General features: G+C 38.2%; 1 protein-coding gene across 4 annotated transcripts in view; it reads right to left on the reverse strand.

The window, feature by feature from the left end:
• VTI1A (vesicle transport through interaction with t-SNAREs 1A) overlaps window positions 1-23,007 on the reverse strand; it is a 259,614-nt gene that overhangs the window by 226,213 nt on the left and 10,394 nt on the right. For all 4 annotated transcript variants that reach the window (XM_048310398.1, XM_048310399.1, XM_048310400.1 and 1 more), the window contains exon 3: window positions 22,096-22,206. In XM_048310398.1, the coding sequence (XP_048166355.1) occupies window positions 22,096-22,206 (111 nt within the window). The remainder of the gene's footprint in view (window positions 1-22,095; window positions 22,207-23,007) is intronic.

The following is a 23,007-nucleotide window of genomic DNA, read 5'->3' on the forward strand; positions in this document are numbered from 1 at the left end:
AGACACTGACTAGTATCTATTTCCCTGAATATTTCCTTATAAATTCCTTTTCAGCCTCCAAACAGATTTGAGCCACACAGCCTCAAGATCTAGTGTATGAATGCGTACAGTTTTTAATTTATTTATCTTAAAGAGAACCTTTGCTGACACCTAGCAGATAAATGATTAATTGCACTTCTTACCATCTTTGTGGAGGCCCTACCGATGATATTTTAGAGCCCAAAATGGAAAGTTTATCCAGATAGAAAAGAGATGGCACTCAGATGCATAAAACCCCCCACACTCGCAAAGTAAACAGAAGTGCCAGTTACAAGCATAATGAAGTATTTCCTAAAATTACATCTTTGGATACAGATACTCTCATTTGTATAATTTCAAACATCTGCTCAACTCTTAGTAGATAATAGCCTTAAGAATAAAAATTAAAATAAAAATCCATGCAATGCTGAAAACATTATATAACTTCAGAGCCCTGATAACTTACTAGACAGGAAACTTTGCTACTACTACTAGAGAAGGACCTCCTTCTACCCACAGAATAAAATCATCCAACTACATAGGATGAAACAAATTAAACAAAGTGAAGGAATTCTAATGTAACCAAAGTTATACAGTTTTATTTCATGCACTATCATTTTCCAGGGTCTGTGCACCCCTGCTCCGCCCACAGCTTGACAGAGAGTCTGGGAACAGGTCCAAAGCAGAGGCTGCTCGCGGCAGGACCACCCCCTTCTCCTACCTTCATACCCAGCCCTAGTATTTTTTGCGCCCATGGGTTTTCAGTTCAGTTCTTACACTTTCACACTGGAACAATGACAAAACATTAATGAGAAAAAACACCATTTTCACATTTGCATTCTGCTTCATCATTCTCCGAGTTTAGGGCAAAACACAACTGATTCACCCTCTGCAAAAGTTCTACTCTGATTTTTTGGTTTCCCTGATCCTGAGCCACAACTTTAATAACTAATTCCTGTTCTGGTGATGTAGTTCTAGGTTGAAACACCACTTCTGACTCAGGAATCTCTCAGCCCCAGTTGAGAAAGGCTGGAAGAGTGTAACAACAGTACACATCTGCTTTACCCCTGCACTCTTCTGCAGTGATCTTTTACTCACAGAGAAATAACACGAAGCTGTTTGGGGTTTTGGGCCAACCTAATACACTCATTCTTGTGGCAGCTGGAGATATACCAATGGCAAGGGTTTGACAGAGGTTTCAAATGTGATGTACAATTCTATTGGCTTCTCTAAGCTACCCCACCTCTCTCATTTTTAGTAATACATTACTATAGGAATATTTTACAACTATTCTTTGCTAACTGAATCACCTGCAGTATAGATAATATTATCCTCAATAGTATGTTGTATAATTGTAGCTTTCCCTCAGCTATAACTTCAGCTGCACTTCAATCCTGTTACATGCCCACCCCATAACATTATTAAAAGGGGAAAATCATTCCTTTCAGTAGAGATGGAATAAGAAGTGGGGTTTTGGTGGTAATTTTTTTTCATTAGGAGCAGTAAAGGACAAACATTCTCAGGGATTGCAGAGTCATCTTGCATCATGCCACAGAAAAAGATGATCACTCCTCAAAGAAAGACTTTGTCCAGGTAAAATTACAGAATTTCTTGCATTTCTTTCTTTGCAACAACCAGCACTTCAAAATCGTTGAGGTACTTCTGTCCCCTTCTTCAGTGACTTAAGGATTAGACTTGCTATGTACAAGTTTCTGATTTCATTACTTCAGCTGGAATATTCACCTACCTGAAAGGCCTCTGGATATCCTGGTTGCTTGACCATATTGGAAATTCACATAAAAGAAAACATATCAATGAAATTCTCCAAATGGCAAGTGATTCTTTCTGAATTCACAGCTGTTCAAACGCTACCTTGCTAAGACTGAAACATGTTTCTTGTGACAAGATCATGTCGAAGGATGAAATTTCAAAAGCACTTATATAATCTGAAAAAAAAAAGCCCTCCTGAACCATGAAATGAGGTGCAGGTTCCTACGTATCTTCCTTTCACAGGTTACTCATGAGAATCTGAAAATCCCACCTGAAAAGACATAAGACTGGAATTTTTAAGAGGTCTAAGCTGCTCAGCTCTGAAAGCCATTGAGGATTGAGCACTGACTCCTTCAGGGTCCTTTCTGAAAAAATCTCAACCTATATCTTTTAAGCTGCCACAGGTAAAAGCTTACAGCAGCTACAAACGATGGCTTGACAATGGGGAAAAAAAGATGATAAAGATGGCAGTGGCAGTGGTCGGAGGTAATGCTTCTGCATCTTCCTGCAGACCTAGGGAGAAAGCAGCTTTTGATGGTGGCCTCAGAAGCAGCTTAATCGTCTGCACTGGGGCATGAAGCAGCTGCAGCGTGAACTGCCATAAAGGAGGAAACAAATCAGGAGGAATAAAATGAAGGAAAACAGAAAAAGCAGGCTACCATCTAACCATGTCATTGGTAGAAGAGAAACTCAGAGTATTATCAAGATGAAAAAAGCTTTAAGTCCGCATCTTTCCCCTAAATGCAAAGAGGGGATTTGAACCCGATAAATACTACCTTACCAACCCACTGCATTTAGTTCCTTTCCCTTGGACTCTCAGCTGGTAATTATGTGAAGGGGAACCAAATTAACTGATCCAGTAATGCTTGGCTTCCTCAAGCCCCATTTCACCAGGAAACTGACACAGGAAGTAAAATCACCAAGATACCAATTTACAGTTCTGACTGGTCCACAAAAGGTACAGAAAAACTTTTCACTTTAAATGGGTACTTCACATGAAGGTCAGTTTCAAAGAAGCAGATCTAAAGCCAGAACATTTTACAATTTCACCAAACTTTATATTTTTGAAAATGTTTTTGTCTGAAGCTTTGAAGCTTTATCCATCTTCTAGAGTTGAAGGCCTGGTGAACCATTTAATTATTTTGAGTTCACAACATAGAATCATAAACTTTGGTGCTGCCTGTAATTTTGTCCATTTCCTGCCTCTCCTCACCAGTCTCCAGAAGCAATGCAAGGACAAAATTAAATAAAACATGTTTATCTATTAAATAGTTTAAAATTATATATAGTTTTAATGGTTCCACAGCTGCCACAAGCTAAGCTGGCACCAGTGTATTCCATATACAGCAAACACTGCACATCCATAAACACACACACAAAGAAGTATACACCTGGATCTTGCACAGACTCTGGGAAACATTAGAAAGTTTGAAAAACAGAGTAGCATTAATATAATGTGCAGTTTGGCTGAGGAACCAAAGACATGTTGAATAAAGACAGTTCAATATAATTGCAATTTATTTTGTATCATTATTATAGCTTACAGTTATAGAAATACCAGGTATGTTGATGTATCCTGAATTTTCTTCCTCAATCTTTCACATTTTGTTCCATTATTTGTAAACAAGCAATACACTTCACTCCATTTTACATCTTACTGCCTTCTGATCCTTAGTTACTGTCCCCACGTGGAACACAAGCTTAACAACAATACAAAAAGAGACAGTTGCTTGACTCTGCCTTTGTACCCAAAGAAGCTCCCTGTGGGTAGACCATGACCAGTCCAGGGAACTTACTTGTTACTGGAGTAAAACCACAAGGCTCAAATGTACCATGTCACACATTCATAGGAGAGGGACAACATAAACTTGGGAAAGGGACTTCCTTACAGGATCAAGCAGGAAATAAAATGGGCCACAATGAAAAGCTCAGATTTAGCCACTAATACTTGAAAGACAAGCAAAAGGCCAATGATGCATTTATCTTTCTCTGGACACGTCCTTCATCCCGCAGTTGCACCCACTGTGGAAGTCTTCAAATTAAAAATATCTCCTCTAGACTTCCCACGTAAAGAAGAAGAAAACCCCATGTTCCACAGACATATCCATTATATTCAAATTTGTCTAAATATTAATGTATTTCCTCTCAAACACTCTCCTACAGTTTGCCAAACCATTAGGATCTGAGCAATAAGCTCCATCACCTGTCCAGTTAAACATCCACTCAAAGGGACAACATTGCTGATAGGATCTTTCCAGTCTTTCTGCCAAGTTTGCTACCACAAAGAGTGTGTGTGTGTGTTGGGACCACTGTGCTCTATAATGAGGAGGGAGCAATGGTAAGAGGGACAACTGCCTCCTTTTAGCAATCTTGTTTCTAGCTGAGGAGGTGGAAGGCTGAGCAGCTTTTCTTCCACTCCCAGCCATCTGTTATAAAACCTCAGAGAGGACAGTTCTACATCAGCAATTATTATTGATAAAACAAAAGTGCTCTGACACAATCTTTAAAACAGGATACTTAATTTTCTCAGCCTAGAGAGGAACTTATTCTTTCACAGAGTTACTGACTAACAGCAGTCTGGATCACTCACCCCCCCCGCGACCCCTCTCCCGAATATGCAGCACATTCTGTGCCAACCATCTCCCCTGAGTTTAACACTGTCATCTATGGTTTTGGGGGGGAGAGGGGAAACCTGACCTCACGCAGCATTTTACTAGAAAAGCCTGGAAGTCAGAGGGCACTAGTACAAATACCACAAAAATAAAATTAAGGAAAAGAAAACAGAGAGGAAAAAAATCCACAACCAAAACCACAATAGAAACAATACTTTGTGTTCCTATTTTAAGTGCCTCTCTCAATGCTATATGCATAGCAGCTAAAGGCAAGCTGGAAACCAGCCAGGTCCTGGCTGCCAGCAAAAATTTTGTCACCTCCTTTGAACATCTGAAGTATGTTTACCCAATAGATTTCATTAAATTACACTTCCATTAGGAAGCATACAATGTTGATACTCATCTCAAAGATAAAAGGGATCGCTAAGAGGCATGTCATCCTGCTCCCCAGCTGATTGCTATTTCTGGGCCAATCAAGGAAAGGAGCCAGAACAATACTTAGTTAAAAAAATGCAGCATCTCCCCAAGGACTACACACTAAGAGACTGCAGCTCCATTATCAAAATGAGCATATCATTAATGACAATACACATAGAGTATGTTATTTTAATACAACTCATACACAACAAACAAGCTGTATTTGGGTCATTAGCTGAATTTGTAAAGCAGTATTTCCAAGGGTTAGAAACTCCTTATCGAGATATGAAGTTTATAGGTTGGGAACAGGGAGAGAACAAATATTTTATATGATCCCAAAATACAGTGACTATAATAACACTCTGCAGTTTGAAGTGCAATGTAGTAGCTAACAGAACAATAGGCTATTCAAACAGAAGTTCTCATTTTAAAGCAAAGCAGAAGTAATTTAAAACACCAGGCACTGTTTTGCTAAACATCTACGAGGGATAATGAAAGCAAAATGCCACTGATGCAGTTTATACTGTATGTATCACCTTTTAATTTATTATTACAGTACAGTTAAAAAAAAAAAAAGACTCAAAACAAATTTTACAAACATTAAAAAAAATCTATTGAAAAAACAATGCTGATTGTAAGGTAAGACACTGGGGAGGGAAAAACATAGGAGACTCAAATAATTTATCCTGTGGTAGGCTGAGCCTTTCCTAGTGGAGAGGAGGAGATATCTTTGTCTCTAAGCATTGGTGTTAGATGTATGATGTTTACTGTGTTTCCTAATCTCCAATTCACATAACAGCAATAAAGGGAAGAGGACAAAACCAAACCCATGCTAATTAAAACCTGAAGATATAGAAAGGGCTGGGAGGTGTTAGCTTTTTACAGTCAAGCTCTGCCTCATCGTCTTGCAGCAATCTGTGACTATTAATCTCTAAAAACACTCCTTGCTCAATATTCTGCAATCTAGACTTCAGCCAATCTCTTTCAACACGCAGAAAACCTTTTGGTTTAGCCATATTTGACATATCATATGAACTCCAATTATCCATCTTTTTGCAGTTAATCATCTCACAATTACATTTCCTGCACTTATAAGCATCCAGCTGGGAACTGAGTTTTAATCTAGGAAATAAAAAAAAGGATTCAGGTTTCTAACAAATTACTTCTAATTAACCAGAACCTTTTCTAGTCATTCCAACCTAAAGATGCCTACAGCAAATGAAAGAATTTATTGTTTGCATTCCTAATGATATTCTAAAATTTCATTTCAATTTCCCCAATGAGTAACTTTCAGGAAATTCACTGCACTTATATCTACCTAAACAAACATTCTGTTAAGCAGGAAATGCACAACAACACAAAACCTAGGGGAAGAAAGAGAGAGCTGGTATTACACTGAGCAGAAAAGCTGCTAAACAAAGCTAAAGAATGCTAATTAATGGCAACTTCCAGAAGTGCACTGCAGCTATGGTGCCCAGGCTCTGCCAGAGTTATTTGGAATCTCAAAACTATGTTCCCAAATAACAGTTTAGAAATGAAAGGTTTGGCTTGGTTTTTTCTCAGGGAAAAAAATGGTCAGTTCTACTGATACAAGGCAGCAATTTGTAATCTGTACAAAGGAAGTGGATTAAATGAAGCCACCTCTCTAGAAAACTCAGGAAACTAAGTCAATGGCAGTTAAACAGCACATGAAAGAACATTGTCCCACAACTTCCAGTGATTTCCCCAGGGAAAGATTTAGAATAAAAGCCATACAAAACATGCTTACTGCACGATTGGGAACTGCTTGATACCACAGGGAGGTAACATGAGGTAAGAATCAAATGTAACAGTTTCATTTACATTAAGTCATATGAATTTTCTCCAACTATTTCAGAAATAGTAACCATCTGACAGAATATGATTGTTGCAAAGTGAATTATACCTTTCATGTTCTTTGGACAGTCAAGTACCAGAGGGTATTCTGTCAATTATATGGTATCGCAGATGTACATCCCAAATCTGTCCATCTATCTAACAAAAAGAAAACAATATACAGCTGAAAAACACTCTTCAGAGCTCTCTTTAAGTAATACCTAATATATAGGTCAGTCTAACTGCAGAAATATCCGCTCAAAAGGTTGGCATTCATTAATGCACTACAAAAGTTTCCACAATACAAAATGGGACTGCACTAATTGGCTGATTGATTCAATACCAAGTTAAAGTAGTTAATTATTCTGAAAAAGAGTTATTTTTAATGCACCTGAAGCCTTCTAAAACTATTAGATTTTATATGCCTGCACCAACCTCCCATTACTTTGACTTTCATTGACTACCTCTGTAGGCACTTAGAGAACACCAAAACTGTTGATACATTTTCGTTTTTATTTATAACAGAGGTTGAGTTGTGACTGTGGACATTCTTTAACTCATTTATAACAAGGGAAAAACAACAAAACCAGTAGCAACTTCCTTTACCATTACTAAAACGTAGCACACTGTAATTCCTGCCACAACAGCAACAGCTTTGATTCGAACACTCCAGCGCTGCAAACCAATTAACACCAACATCTCCTTCCCAAATTTCTGCACTTCTGCTTAACCTCTCTATCCAGCACATGGAGTACAGCACATTCATTAAGGCATGAGGAAGGGATGAATTCTCCTTGGTGAGATTCACAGATACATCCTTAGGTATTATAGAGTCAATATTCAAACCACTCTGTTGGAGTTGTGTGAAACATCATGAGATACCTACCAACACATTTCCAGTCTTCCAGTGCACTTTCAACTGTGATAAATGAAGACCTGCATGAAGAAGCAGCAAGAACACTATGGGAAAATTCATCTTAGTTGTGAAATCGGTCACCAAAGACAGAATGGAATGCCTGGCTGACAGAGGACAGTGTCAAAGTTTTTCTTCTTAAAGCTCCTCACAAGTCTAAAAGGGGAAATTGAGAGACACAATTCAGACAGGCTACAGGCATCAGTAGGAACTCTGCTTGCAGCCATCAGGATGAAGATGGGTGCTCCCATTCTGAAGGCAGTGCAAAGTACTCTGGATTTCAATGCATGCTCTAGGTCAGCACTATGAAATCCCACCACAAGTCCTGCACACTGGACTTGTGTCCACATTGCTCACCCAGACTCCAGATCTCAGGCAGAGGTACCCAAGTAGGGGACAGAAAAGCACCACTGGAGCTGTTCCAATCAAGTAGTTTTAAAAGTCAGAAGACCAAGGCCCATGAACTTACGTATGCCTTGGACACCTGGCAGAGCGGCACAGCTCCCAGCAAGTTCAGGCTAGAATTTTATCAGGCTGTAGCTCAGCAGGGATGACAGCTGGGCCGGGCCATGGGGAGCTGGAGAGCAGCATCCCACAGCATTCCCCAAGCAGGGAAAAACAGGCCTGATATGGAGCCCTGGGCCATGGGCGGGCTGGGGAGACTGCTCAGGGCCACTGAGGGCTGTTGGTGCCCTGAGGGCCCCGGCCACTCAGAACTGGCCGTAACTTCTGTAAGATTTTGTATTAATCACAGCTTGTGGAGAATGCAGAAAAAACGTCAAGCAGAGAACACATAATGGGTTTACATCACCATGGAGAAGACAAATTTCAAATCAGAAACATCCAGCATATGAAGCAACCCTGATCCAGGTTAAGGCCAAGGACATCTGTCTGTTGTTACAAGAAACTGCTCTAACATTTTAGAATAGTTTTATTGGTTAACTGCCCTTGAGTCCCACAAGCCCTGAATCACTGGCAAGTAAGGAATGAACAGATAATACTGCAGAGAGATTCACAAGGTACAAGGCAAACATGAAAAATAAAAAGAATTAAAAGAAAAAAACACCCTCTCAGCCGCAGCCATTTAAGTAGGAACACCACAGAGAAAAGCTCTTAAGTGCAAATCTTTCTTATTGCAGTGTTACTTTCAGTGGCACATGAAACAGCAACGATAACAGGCTGAAAAAAAAACTTTGAAAATAAAGTTAAAAGATACATGTAACTTAAAACTAACATCTTTTCCTACACAGAAAGGTTAAATTGTGGGGTTGACATTTGCATTTGTTACGTTGTCAACGTTTCCTGCCTATCAGCCTATGTACAAACAATATCTAAAGATGTCATCTACATATTTATACCAAAGGAGTTTATGAACAAGACCTGTCAGTATATTTTAACACCTTTCCAAAACGTCAGCTTTCATCAGGTATAAACACAACATGTTTAATTTATTAGTTTGGTTTAATATAAAAAGTTGACAATCATATGTCACCATAACTATTGATAAGGTAAATAAGGACTACAGGAAAACGTCAGAAAGTTATTAAAATATTTCTCAGCTTCCTGAATCAAATTGGATTTATTGGCTTTTCTCTGTCAATAAGTGCATCACACATTTTTCTTCATATGGCTATCTTTGAAGTGATGTGTCCCATAGCGAAGTTTGCAGACAGACTGTATGTATATCCTGGAGAATCTGAATTTCACTTTGACTTTTTGGGCCAGGGGAAAGGACTTTGTTAATATTAAAAAAATCCCCAACAAATGAACACAAACACACAGATTTAAACATATGCCAAAGATTTATTTTTCTAAAATATACTAAGCCTCATAAAAGGTAAAATATAAGGCAAAAGAAACTTTGGATACGACTCCAAAGTTGAGCAAAGCAACACATTTGTTTCCACTTTCCACAGGAAGTGCTTGATTCAATTCCCTCAAGAAGATTGCTACTACCAAAGGTCCACCTTCTTTGTTTATAATGTCAGGAGAACAATCTACTCTCACTTCCTTCTAGATACTTCCCCCAAAAATGTAACAAGAGGGCAGCACAGCTTCATTTCAAGAATTTCATCCCCCTACCACTATACAGCCAAACACCTCATCAGTGAGTCACTCTAGCCAGAATGCAGCAGCTTGCTCTATAGGGGAAAAAAGGGCCTTTATCTGAATGCAAGGATAAACTCCATTGCATAGATTAGTTCAAACACTCCTGCCCAAGCCACACTCAGGCCAAGTAACAGCCAGAGGCACAGAAGCGTTTAAAGGCAGGGTACCAGAGAATGGACAGCTCTCCTTGCTGGAAAAGGCTTTTCTTCAGCCAGTCCAACTCTGTACTTCGGAATTAGATACTGTGAAGAATTTACTATTATACAACCCAGCTCATACTAAATTTGATACTATGGACATCATGAACCATGGCATGGCCCAGCCCAGCCTCTTAACTAGTCTGTAAAATGTACCCAGCAGGGATAAGGATATTGTTTTCTTAGAACTCACCAGACACGCTAAATGTGCTTTCAAAGACCTGATCTGGACTTCCCATTGCTACTTTTTGCGGGATTTTACTAATTCATGTCACTTCTGCATCAAAATCACAAATGCAGTGAGTACAGATGGGGACCCAGGTATGGAATATCAGAAGTATCAGCCACTAATCCTTTGCTGCTATCAGATATTTAGTGCTGAAGACATTGAAAGTGGATTGGATACAATGGAAAAACAGAGGCTTTGTTTTCCTGTTCTAACGACAAGTAGGTGGAAGAACTGACACATGATCCACCACAAGTGATCTTTATATACTAAACAAACTCACTGAAAAGACAATTTCCAAAAATGAAAAGTAGTCCAGATTTACTAATAACCATATTTAGTTATTCTTATTAGCCATAGGATTATCCAGGCCCATCCCTGGGAGTTTTCAAGGCCAGAATGGATGGGCTTTGAGCCACCCAGTCTAGTGGAAGATGTCTCTGCCCATGGGAAAGGGTGTTTAAACTACGTGATCTTGAAGGTCCCTTCCAATCCAAACCATTCTGTGATTCTATGATATTGCAGGCTACAGAAATACCTGTCCTGGTTTCCTTTGTCTGATACAAGGTACAAGAAAGGGAATGGAAATTTTCACAGGGCCCAAATTTTTCACAAAGGAAGGAAGGACCTCAAAAGGAAATCTTGCTCCAAAAGAATACATTTATCTACATCAGGAGCATGTTGGAGTTCTTCCACTATTTTTTCTGTAGTGTACATGATTTCAGGTTTTATTGCAGAATAGATTTGGCCCTGTTCTTAGATCAAACATCTTCCCTTCAACATGGTTCAAAGCTGCCTGAAACACCACTATTTTGTTCAGACCTTTATGGCTGTTCAGTGCACACCCAAAACAGAGTTTCCAGTTCATTTTCCTGAAAAAGCAATTCTATTCAGGCTCACATGCAGTAAGTGAGGAAAATTGGGGGATTTTGTCCAAGCAAACACCACCACTGTACAAGAAGCCCCAGATGGGAGAAAAATCCTTAGCTAAGACATTTTTTAAAACATACAAATGGCTTGGAAACTGGTCCCATATTATCAGAGAAGGGAACTCAGCAGTTCTGACCTTAGCAACAGAGTACTTTTTAGGTACAAATTAAAAGTAAAAACTTTTAACATTTGCCCCAGAAACAAAAAAAGGAAAAGGGAAAATGAGGAGAGAAAGGAGCAAATTTTCCTTATGCTCATTCTAAAATACATGCATTTTAAACCAAGCTCTCTACAGGGCACAAGTGCTGAGCCACCGATCTGCATTGCTGAATGCCAGACATGTAGCTCATGAATGGAAAAAAGGAACTTAATAACACGTTTGAAAGTGACTCCAAGTATGGGTCAGGAGAAAGATGCAGCCCAGGTGCCTTCAACTGAAATAAAGATCTAACAGGAGGACAACATGACAGAAGGTAAGAAAAAGACAAAAGGAGCACTAAGGGCTTAAAAAGGCTGGGAAAGCAATTCAGGTTAGCAACCCCTAACTTAATCCTGACCTTTCTGTAACTTTTTACCTTGATTTAGTTGACTGAACTAACTTTGTGGGAAGCTTACACAACTGAACCAGAGAGTCTGATTTCTCCTGAAGACTGGGCAGAAAGAAGAGGGAATCATGTGGTCACTTGGGCATATTAATGACATTGAATTATGAAACTATACAAAACAGTCATTACAAATCAAACATTCTCTTTTGATTAAAAAAATCCTAGCACTGTGGTTAAGACCCTATCTTAGCATTATTAGTTTTACTCCCAACCACGTTAATCTTAGATAAATGCTTCTACTTTTTAAAGGATGCTAGAAATTTTAACAGAAACACGTAACATGAAACCTGTAGTTTCAAAGACAGCTGCTAATGGCACAATCTATAATACTGACACTAACCTGTATTTCTTAAACAAATAAAAATAACCACAAGAAACATATTAACATAACAACTCAGTTCTTTGCATAGTTCTATTTAGTTAATACTCATTACAGTGCCAAAGAGCTGTAGTCATGGGTGAGAAATCCCTTTGTGCTAGGCACTCCACAAACGGGGATCCCTGTGACAAAACATCTGCAGTTACATGTCCCAAAATACCAATAGCATCATAATGGAAAGTAATTTTTAAGATTTTGAAATAAGAGAATTTGTTTTGATATTAATACAGTTATTCTCTCTTAAATGAAATATTAAATACCAATTTTTTCCTGGTTGGCGACACAACCTAGCAAAAGTTACAGCTCGATTTAATAACGGCTCAAATCTTCTACTCAGGAATCAGCAAAAAGGAAGGTGTTAAATTCATAATGCAGGAGCATTTTCTAACTAAGGCCCAAGCCAAGACCCACCAGACACAATACAAGCCTTTTCTTTGACTTGCCAGAATTCACATTTGAATCTTTAGTGAGCAGGTACAAAGCCTGCAATTGCAATTCAGTGTTTTCCACGCCGGCCAGGAGGGTAAGTTGGCAAACACTACCCTTATTCATTCTAGTCTTAACTTCTCAGAAAATAAAAAAAACCAAACTAAGGACACATTGGAAAGTTGTGGGGGTTCCGAAAGTAAGCACAAATGCCACTCAATGGGAAACATGCAGAGCCCACACACACACACTCCCCGTTTTCTTTCTCTTTATACACCAGGCGCCAAATATTTAGTTAGCAAAACCCTTTTTTCATTACACCCATCTGAAATGGTTAAATGTTACTATAGAGGGAAAAATTATTCTGTTCTACTGCTGATCCCTGAAGCCACCTGCTATATTCCTTTTTACTATCTGTAATCTTTATATTTCTACTTTAATTTTCATTGATCACCCCTTTCAGGAGTAAAACCTCTGTAGTATTCACTAAATATTGGAAAAGGACTATTTTCCTAGCACTGGCACCCTAAAGGCAGTTAATAAAAAGCAAATGAAAAGTAAGGGAGGTGCTGTATTTGATCCACTTATTATAAATGTATACAAGCATTAAATTGTCAAATGTACAACTTTAGATCCTCTAGCCTTTGCAGGGATTTCCTCCCTAACTGAGTAAGAACAGCAAGTTTAAATAGACTTTGTGGCCAAGAACCACTTTTTGTTGAGGTTTGTACAGCAGCTTTAAGGGAAGCTGGCTGTACTTGGGACAGACAACTAAATTGTTGCAGAGTAAAAATAAAAAGCTACCAAACAAAAGAACAGAGATATTCACACTTTTTCCATGTGTTTCACATAGTAAAGAACACTACTAGGAGGAGGCAGAATCACTTTAATAGACTTCCAGCTCCATTCTTTTACTTTATATTCCTTCCTCACTAAGTCTTAAGCCAGAAACAAGATGACATCTCCACTGCTATAAAAGTCCATCTCTTTTTACCTCTGCTAGCCAGTTTTACAGAACCATAAAGTTCCTCCTGTGTTTATTACTTGTATATTAAAAAGAACCAGCCTAGAGCACAAAATGGGAAGGTTTTTTTCTGAGACAAAACAGGCTAACATTGTGTGGTTTAGTTTTTAAATACCATTTAAAAACATTTGCAGCTAGAAAATATTAAAGAAATGTAATATTTTTCAGTAAAAATTAAAGTCTACCTACAAAAGGGAACAGCACTCTATCCAACACTGAAGACATCTGCCTAAATATCTACTTTGTTCTTGGGTTAGAATTTGGGCGAGAAGTGACAACAAAAATTTACCATTTTGGTTAGTAAGAAAAATTGGTAAGAAAAAAGGTGGATTACTTGATTAAACGATTTTTCTTAAGAATCCCGGACACTTTCAAATTCATCTAAAACATTAGCTTTTCACAAAGGCTTCTTAATCAATTATAGTAGACTTCTTGGGAAAAGAGCCAGAAATGCAATTTAATTGAACTGTATTTCTATTGCACTGAATTTCAGTATTCCACTTTTGGAAACCCACGATCATAAAAACAAAACTATGCAAAACACGATGCCTGGCAACTGATTTCTTGTAAAAAAACACACACAAGTTAACATGTAACATCACTAAATCAGTGCCATAGAAAGCATCAGAGAGAAAGAGCAAATACATCCATCACTGTTTCTTCATCTCTCTTATTAAAAAATCTAGAATTTATTTGCATTTACAAGAATTTGCAAGGGGCACAGAAAAATTTGTACTATCCCAGTAACATTACCATAAATCTACAGTCTGTCTCCTGTTATTCTGTGGCAAAGGTTTTCAGCAGAAACACAGTAACTAAAATATTATTAGTACTAACAGAATATAATGAATGCTAGTATTTGTAATGTTTGACAACTCTTTGACAACCAGACATACAATGTATTCAGTTATGCAAAGAGGTTTTTTTTTTACGCTCTAATATTTGCTTATGATGCAATGAGAATTTCAACAAGCATTTAATATGTAATGACCATATAAAATTTTCCCCTTGAATTCTGATTGAGAAAATATCAAGATAAAGAACAAACCTCTTGAAGTTGGGTAGAAATAGAAGCACTGCCGTTAAAAATAACTATTTCAAGTTTCTCTTCATGAAAGCAACAAAACCAAGCTGGCAAAAAAAGCTATTAACCACTCGTTTGCCAACTAATTTTTGACATGGGACAGTTAATCAGTCACAAATAAAAAGTTCACCATTTACCAGATGGCAACTTCACTATAAAGGGAAGCTATTTTTGACCATGGCAATTAGTCTTCTCATGTTTCAAACACTAAATTCTATTTTCACATTAATTTTTAAATCTATGTGGCTTTAACTTAAAATAAACTGTACATCAAAAGAATGGAAAATAAACAGCCAGGAACACAATTTGACGAATTGGATTTATTTAGTTTATTTAGCTAAACAGGGTCCATTGGATCTCTTTAATAGGCTGACAGTTGCACTGGGCTGGTTAATAAAACATTCAACACAGTATCTTCAGCCAATATAGAAATGCAAATCCCACCAGAAATATTTTATTCATGAAACAGTAATTTCAGTTACTACCAAAGCAAAAAAAAAAAAAAAAAAAAAAAAAAAAAAAAGAAACTGGGGGGGAAAAAAGGGGAGGGGGGGGGGCCGACACTTGCTTTGCAAACAAACAGCGCCACCCAGCGCCACTCCACGGACAACACACCGGGACATCGGGAACACGTCTGGAATCTATCCTTCCCGTGTCAAAACGAACCTTCTCTCTATTTTTTACGATTCACCAGTAGCACATGTCTCTCCCTATTCAGCACTGAAATGCAAACTAGCCTCGCTCTAGCTGGGAAAAGGAAAAGGAAAAGGTAAAGAAAAGAGAAAAGAAAAGGAAAAGAGAAGTGAAGACGTAATTACACATTAAGGAACTCGAGAGTGCAGTTCTAGCCTGAAAAGCAAACACGTTCAAATGGTGGGGGTTTTGCACAGTTCGCCTGATTTTTTTTTTTTTTTTTTTGTAACCTTTTGTCTCTAACTCATGATAGAAACAAAATCGAACTTCTACTTGAATGAGTGCAGGTGAGCAATACAACAAAGTGAGTGTAAGATACACTCTGTTTTCCTCATTCATCATTGTCTCCCACATCTATGTTCAACTACGGGACCTTTATTACTGCTGCTATCAAAAGCACGAGAGTGATAGCTGCTTCTTTTTGCACAACAGGTAGGGTAGTGTCACTTGAGTAGAATAAGAAATCACTGAGGAAGTGGGAAACAATAAAGCCTTCCCCCTTGTGGGCCTCACACCCCCAAATACAGCATTCACCTTCTGTATATGAAGTCACTTCACTCACCAGCTGGTTAGAAGTAATTCTGAGTGAACATGGCTTCTTCTACTCTCTTCTAGAAAGAACAGCAAACATACTTAATTCTACTATTTTGAGAAGCAGAAGTTTTAACATAAGAACAAACTCCATGATAAACAGAGAAATTGCAGTTCTCTACCTGGGAAAGGCTGATGAGGACTGAAATCTGAACAGGTCTACAAACTATCAGGTGAGAATGCTTGTTTAATGAAAAAGGCAAAGCTGATATCATGCTGAATTTCTACTACATGTCTTAAAACACATTTTACAGAAAGATTTCATTCGGCCACAGACCACGTTTCAGCTTAATTTAGTACAGAAACATTCTGTGTGTGAAGAGAGAAAGGAAAGAGGCATGAATGCTTACAGTGCCCTGTATGAGTCATATGCCTTTCATTCACAGCCTGCAGCCACACACAAGAGTTATCAGACTCACCAAATCATTTCCTGGAAGCACCTTTATTTGTAATCAGTCAGCCAAGTCTAAGCTACACAAACGGGTTTTTCTAAAAATCATGTGCATCACCTCCACCACAACTTGTTGAAGGACCAACAAAGAGATACTACAAAATTCACCAGTCTTAGCCCCACGTGTTAACAGATGAGGCAGACACAGAATTTCCTGTGAGCATTAAGATGGAGTTGGTTGAGAGAAGAATCTAGTTAAGGAATTAGCTTTACTGACATTAAAAATTTGCTGCTTGGTTGCCCTCACCCAGCATTTTATCTCTTCACACATTGAGTTATGAGACGCATAACACACTTACTGGTCAAACACGGGATGATTCTTTGTAAGCAATACCCACAGAATTACAAAGCCCAGGAGGTAAGGTGTGTTTCACTGGTCAGGCCTCTCAGGAATGCCAGCTAAGATGATCATAACCCTTTAGGTTAATCACAAATTAAGTATGTTAACTCCCATCTTTCACACTTTCCTCCACAGAAAAGCATCTCATCACTAGTTAATTCTATTATGAAGTAAATTTACTTCCATCTTCATACTTCTACACAAAACAATAAAAAGAAATTTAAGACATAAATAACTTAGGGAAAATTTTCTACTGGTGTTATAAGTTATACCACTTCCTAATATTTCACCAGTTTAGGCCTTTAATGTCACAAAAAGAAAAAAAAAAAAAAAAGAGAGAGAGAGCATTCTTTCCTGTATCACTTCTTCCCCACTTAAAATAGCAATATTATAAATCAAGTAATTGCAAAAGGTCAAACGCCTCCACCTTCTTCCACCACAAACCCACCAGGGTGGGGACACAAGTGAAAACAAGCTGAAGACAATGTGGAATTTGCTTCTATAGAAAAGACGTTGGCCTAATGCTCAGCCACAGACAGGCAGACAAATGTATCAGAAGTTATTAGAAAGGTAACAGAGGGGGAAGAAAACAGTACCTCTGTAAGGAGCAGTTTGAGTACTATGTAGAGGAGTGATTACTTATCTCAAGAAGGTGACAGTATCTATAAAAATGGCAGTGGCGGAATTTTTGTTCACAATATGCTTTTTCAAAATTAGATTGTCAAAGTACATGGCCAGATAATTCAAATTGTTCCCTCTGAAACTAATTTCAGTCTTGTGTGCATTAAGACAAATCTTCCACAGCACCATTCAAAAGAGCTGTACTACTCACATAGTGAAAACTAATCTGATTTCAGAAGTTTCAAATGTGTCAACAAGATCAGGTTTCCCTAAAGGCATGTGTACCTGCCCAGGCAAGGTTCTTGCGCATACATGACATGTTGGCATGATGGATTCCCTGTTTTTAAGACCACTGTTGAGAAACAACAATGAAGATACACACACAGCAGTCCCACACATGGCTCATAATTTTGTAACTACAAAGCATTATTGCACTATTTGCTTTATAAATCAAAATAATCCAGCAGCAACAGTTGAGTCTCCAAAGTTTTAGTTCAAACTGGAGATCTAGGGAAGACTGGCCATAAAGATACAGCCAGCAACTTGTCATTTGACAAATGATGTTCATTATGCTTACAGCCATATGATTATTTGTCTGGGTAAGTGACTGAACCTGAAATGGGGGTAGTGGTATTTACAAAACACAGCCAGAACATAACAGACACAGCTGTGTGAGTTGTTTAGGTGAGCTTCTGGACTCAGGTGGTACTTGAGAGTCATACAAGAGAGCTAACTTTATCCAGTGAAATTCCACTGCCCATCTCCTTAAATGTTGTTAAAGCTTAACAGCAGTTGAAATTTCAACAGTGACCTTAAACAGAACCTGTAGGAGGTATAAATTGTAAATACATATCTTCACTATTAACTGAAGCTATTGTTAAATGCCAAAAATGTTTAAATGTTTACTCAAGTTTTGTACAATGTGTATATGTATCTGCAACTTCACCCACGCCCCTTATTTTTTCTTTTAAAGGTTATTCTGAAAGTCAGAATTACCAAAATCAGTAACAACTCTGAGAATTTAAAAAGAATGAGCACTGTCTCCTGAACTGATAACAAATGCTACTTGCAAAATTTACCTCTGTGCTGCCGACAGAATAGGAACAGCTCCTATGTTGCCTCCTTTATTTGATGGCTATTTCTTCTTGCTCAATATGCTCATCTCACTTTCAACATTGATTGTGCAATATTCATTTTTATAACATGAGTATTATTGTATAATGTGGTCTTTACTGGATTTTTATATTTCCTCATCTATTTGAATGCCTTATACATCAGCAGTAAGCTTTTCAGGAAAATAAATGCCTGCCTCTGGTTTTTTCCATTTTACAGTGCCCTGACTTTGACCCAGTACATGGAACCCTGGGGATAGATACAAATGCTAGCAAATAACTACATACTTGCTAGCTTTATATAGTCACATTTTCACATGGACTGGGATAGATTTAGGTCAAAGTTATGTTTATAAATCTGGAAGCCTTTTACCACTGTATATCCCCACTGTTTAAAGGTAACTGGCTACTTTCAGGTAACAACATAAAATGCTTTATTTGTATGAATAAACAACACCTATAGTCCATGTACTTAAAAGACTGCTTTTTTCAGTCAGAACTTGCTTCAAGCAGGCAGGCACCATGGACAGTCTACATCTGAAACAGCCAGAAAAAAAATATTTGCAAGCTTAAACCGCATCATGGTGCATCAGTATACGGAGGAAAAAGACCTGCTGACAGGAAGACCGTTTTAAGCTTCAGGAACCCTTTCGCAGGTGGTCCCAAGACCTGGAGCAGCCCGGAAAGCAGAAGACTGTGATGTGCAACTCCACTTGGGGCCACAAGATAGAGCCACCAGCGCGTACACGGGCCCTGCAGCCGGCCGAGCTCCGCAGGTCCCACCACACCTCCCCTGACCTAACGGGGACAAAACACGCTACAGAAATGAAGGGCCTGGAATGTGCTGTTGAAAATGAGATAATAAACGCAAGATTCACATCTGCAAGTAAAAAAGACAGCAAAAGTCCTATCAAAGAGTTTAATTCTGTTTCCGTGTGTTTATCACAAGCCTGAAAGTTGGCTTTTTGAGATGTGTGCAGCTCTTCTGCAGAGAAGCATCACTTCATGCTTGCCCTGTTCTGATATTTCTCCCCAAGGAAGACTGCACAACACTGAGGTAAGCATCAGAAACCACTGCTGCCTGAAGTCGAGGGGCAATGCTCACCCTGTTCATTTTCCCCATCAGTATTCATAGTGCTATGCTTTCTGGGTAGTTTTAAAGATAAAATTGTGCTATTCTTTTTTTCATTATCACTATTCCCCTTCAAGAGAGATGGCTAAGACAGGGAAAGGTGGTTTTTTCTCCTTGGATACAATTTACTGCAATTAGTGTGTTACCAAGCATGCATGTGCAATACACTGCCTGGGGTAGATGTCTTTGCCTTCACACACCCCTGGACTGTAGAGCATTGACACCTAACTGCAGGTCTCAAAATAACAAAGATTAGCAACGAGAGGAAATAAACCTCCTATTTGCAACTTGTTCCTATTTGATTACAAAGTTAGAGATGAAAAGCCATGTTTGGAGTAACTTTTCTGAGCACAGCTCAACAGAGCTTAAATCTGTATTTTTCAGAATATCCTTCAACACAGTAATGTGTATGGAAAAAAAACCCCTATATATTCACAAAGATGCCACAGCACCTAATAACTAATATTACAGTGATGGCACTTTGTCATTATTACATGCACTGCTCAAGATAAAATAAACTCACCAGTTACTTGTTAAATGTCACAAATAAACTTTAATGTTGTCCATCCTGCCAGTAAAGAGTGGACAAGTGGCCAGTCCACAAACCGCCTATTTCCTTCTCCTAGCTTTAAACATGTTGCTATGCTACTGTTTTCCGTAACTATTTGGGTGAGGGCAAATTTTCATATGCTATAAGGCATAAAAATAACCACAAGATCAAATCTTATGTTATTAATGAACATAAAAGAAAACTACTCATGCCAGTTCTGCATTCACTTTATGTTTGAAATATAGAACTTAATGAAAAAGACTGTGCACTGAGGTATGTAATTTTTGCAATTGAATTCACAGACTTAATTTCTTTGAAATGAAACAAGAACACTCAAAAGCACTTCCATTTCAGCAAATACTTCAGCTTTCTACCTTTGACAGCCCTGGAGCTTATAGAGTCAAAATAACATTTCTTTTCCTCCTCCTCTTCCCTCTTTGAACTCACAACTGTTCTGTAGTTTCCAACAAGCTGCTATTTGACTGGATAATAATCCAAAAAGAGTCTTAAATCCTCACATACAGAATCAGAAAAATATTAGTACTTAGAAACTGGAACTACGTAAGGCATTTAGTTGTAACACCACTATTGGCTATGTAAGTAAGATCTTTTCAAGCATAGTTGTTTTCTTCCAGTACTTTGCTCCATCCTTCACATCATTTTCTTTCCTTGATCTTCCGCTGAAGATCCTTGGGCTTGGGGCTGTTGTTTCTATCCATTATTACCATATGTTCCTTCCTCTATCTCATCTTGGTTTTGGTTCTTCACTCTGAGCACCAACTTACATTCTTGTGATCATGTAACTCCCAGTGCTACGATATGTTTCCTTGCACGCATTTCTCCTCTTCCATACAGTGTCCAGTTCTGAACTCTCTCATTTTCACTTGCCTGGGAATATGGAAGTATGAATTCCACCATCTACCTACATATTGAAATAGGCCAGGAATAAATACATGCTGACAGCAAATTGTCCCACATCTGAAAAGATAAACAGCATTCGCAATTGGTCCAGAAATTGCTCTCTCTGGGAAGTCACCGTTTGGCCACACACAATTCCTACAGGGGAACAGATGAGACTGCCACAAAATTTTGATGCAAGTCTTTTTATTCTAACATTCCTCAAACTTTACAAACTGCAACCATCTTCTAATACATTTCCGTGTAACTGCTCAACTTGGCAGAAGCACAGAGGAGTGACACTCAGCTGGATTTCTTGGCTGCAGGTATAAACATTGACTCTCCTTCCCTGAAGGATTAAACTGCTGCCAGCAACCTGAGGAAATTCACAGATCTCCAGTGAATGGAAAATACTGCCACTAGTAATTTCTTTCTCCCTATCCTGGAGGAACGGAGCTGCTGCCAATTAACACAGCATTTTCCTACACTTTGCAATCCCTTTGAACTTTTTCAGGATTTTACAGGAAACAGTTTTGTCGCTATGTAAATCTATTCAGTGCAAATCCCAGTCACAAAAGAAAGGACTGATAACTGCAGCAGAAGCCCCCAGACAAGGGAAGCTTGTTAGTTTGCATCCATTACTTAAAAAAATGTAGTATTTATAACCAATTTGTACAAAAGCCAAGAAGAATCTAAGTGCAATGGAAAAGAAAACACAGTGACTAACAAATGAAGTACACATGAGATAAACTACATTCAAAAATTCCACGGATTGGAGATTATACTGCTTTTCATGTTACTGCCCACATTACTACAAGCTGTCATTCCCTGAGAAATAGGATTAAAAGCTGACTATTTTGCATACATCATGAACGCTCACAATGTTTAATGACAGAGAAACAACAGAGTTCCAGGGTAAAGAGACAGGAGGCTAACAACTGGAATGTTGGTATGGGATTGCTGCTAAAAGAAAAGCTTCTCTTCCCCAGTTTGGTTTTCATCTGTCTGCATACATAGCAAGATACGTGCAGAACTCATCTCTCACACTACTCAAAAATACCCTCTCATTTGCTTGAATCATTGCATTGTTTTATTTTTAAAATTCTTAGAGATGCCTTTTTTATGTAATATGTTAAAAACTCACGAAATCAGCTTCAAGTTTTCCCATTTCTTGTGCGTAGCTTCTCATTCGACTGCTGTACATCCCTCGGCTTTGAGGTGGGATCTCTCGAACTTCAAGTTCCATCTGCTCAAGCTGACAAGAAAAAACAAAGAGAAGGCATATAAATCAAAAGGTTAATTAAAGCAAGAACAAATTTACCTAAGTTCAAGAAATATTCCTTCTTTATACGGAAAAATGTTGTTTATTCTGCAATATACAAACAATTTATCAAAATTTTTGCACAGTCTTAAGTCAAGAAACAAGTGACAAAATTAGTATTATTAACGCTCGGAATGATTTGAGTCAAACATTTCTGGCTTTCAATTCCAACTGTGATGAATACATTTTATTACAAAAATATAGTAAAACTGAGGATAATTCCTGCAAATGAGCATAGTTCAAAAGAAAGCCTACCTCCTCCTAGCTGTGCAGTTTCGGAAACCCTTGGTTGAAAAAGGTATTTTACTTATTTTTATAATATATATGTGAATGTTTAAAGTTTTATTTACACCAGTCTGTATGTTCAATGAACTAATTCTTTTGTTTAATAAATTAATCCTTTTTTCTTTACACATTACTAACTCAGCAGAATTACATAGCCTGAACTGGCTGCCTAAATCTACATCCCAAATCTGTATGTAAGTATATTAAACAGCTGAATTTCAGGGTTTAATGACAATACTATTCAAGAACTTGTATACAGTCAAATGGGTTAAAACACAACAGATATATTCTACATTTCAAGAGCTTTTTTTAAATTATTCTTGCCATGTAGAATTCTAAGGGGTCTGAAACACAATAATATGGCACAGGGATACAGCCAATCAAAAGTTATAAACAAGGGCTGCTAATTACCTACCCAGTGGGTGATGGAGCCTGCTCTATATGGTGCTG

The sequence above is a fragment of the Corvus hawaiiensis genome, chromosome 8 (genome assembly GCF_020740725.1).
Source record: "Corvus hawaiiensis isolate bCorHaw1 chromosome 8, bCorHaw1.pri.cur, whole genome shotgun sequence".
NCBI lineage: Eukaryota > Metazoa > Chordata > Aves > Passeriformes > Corvidae > Corvus > Corvus hawaiiensis.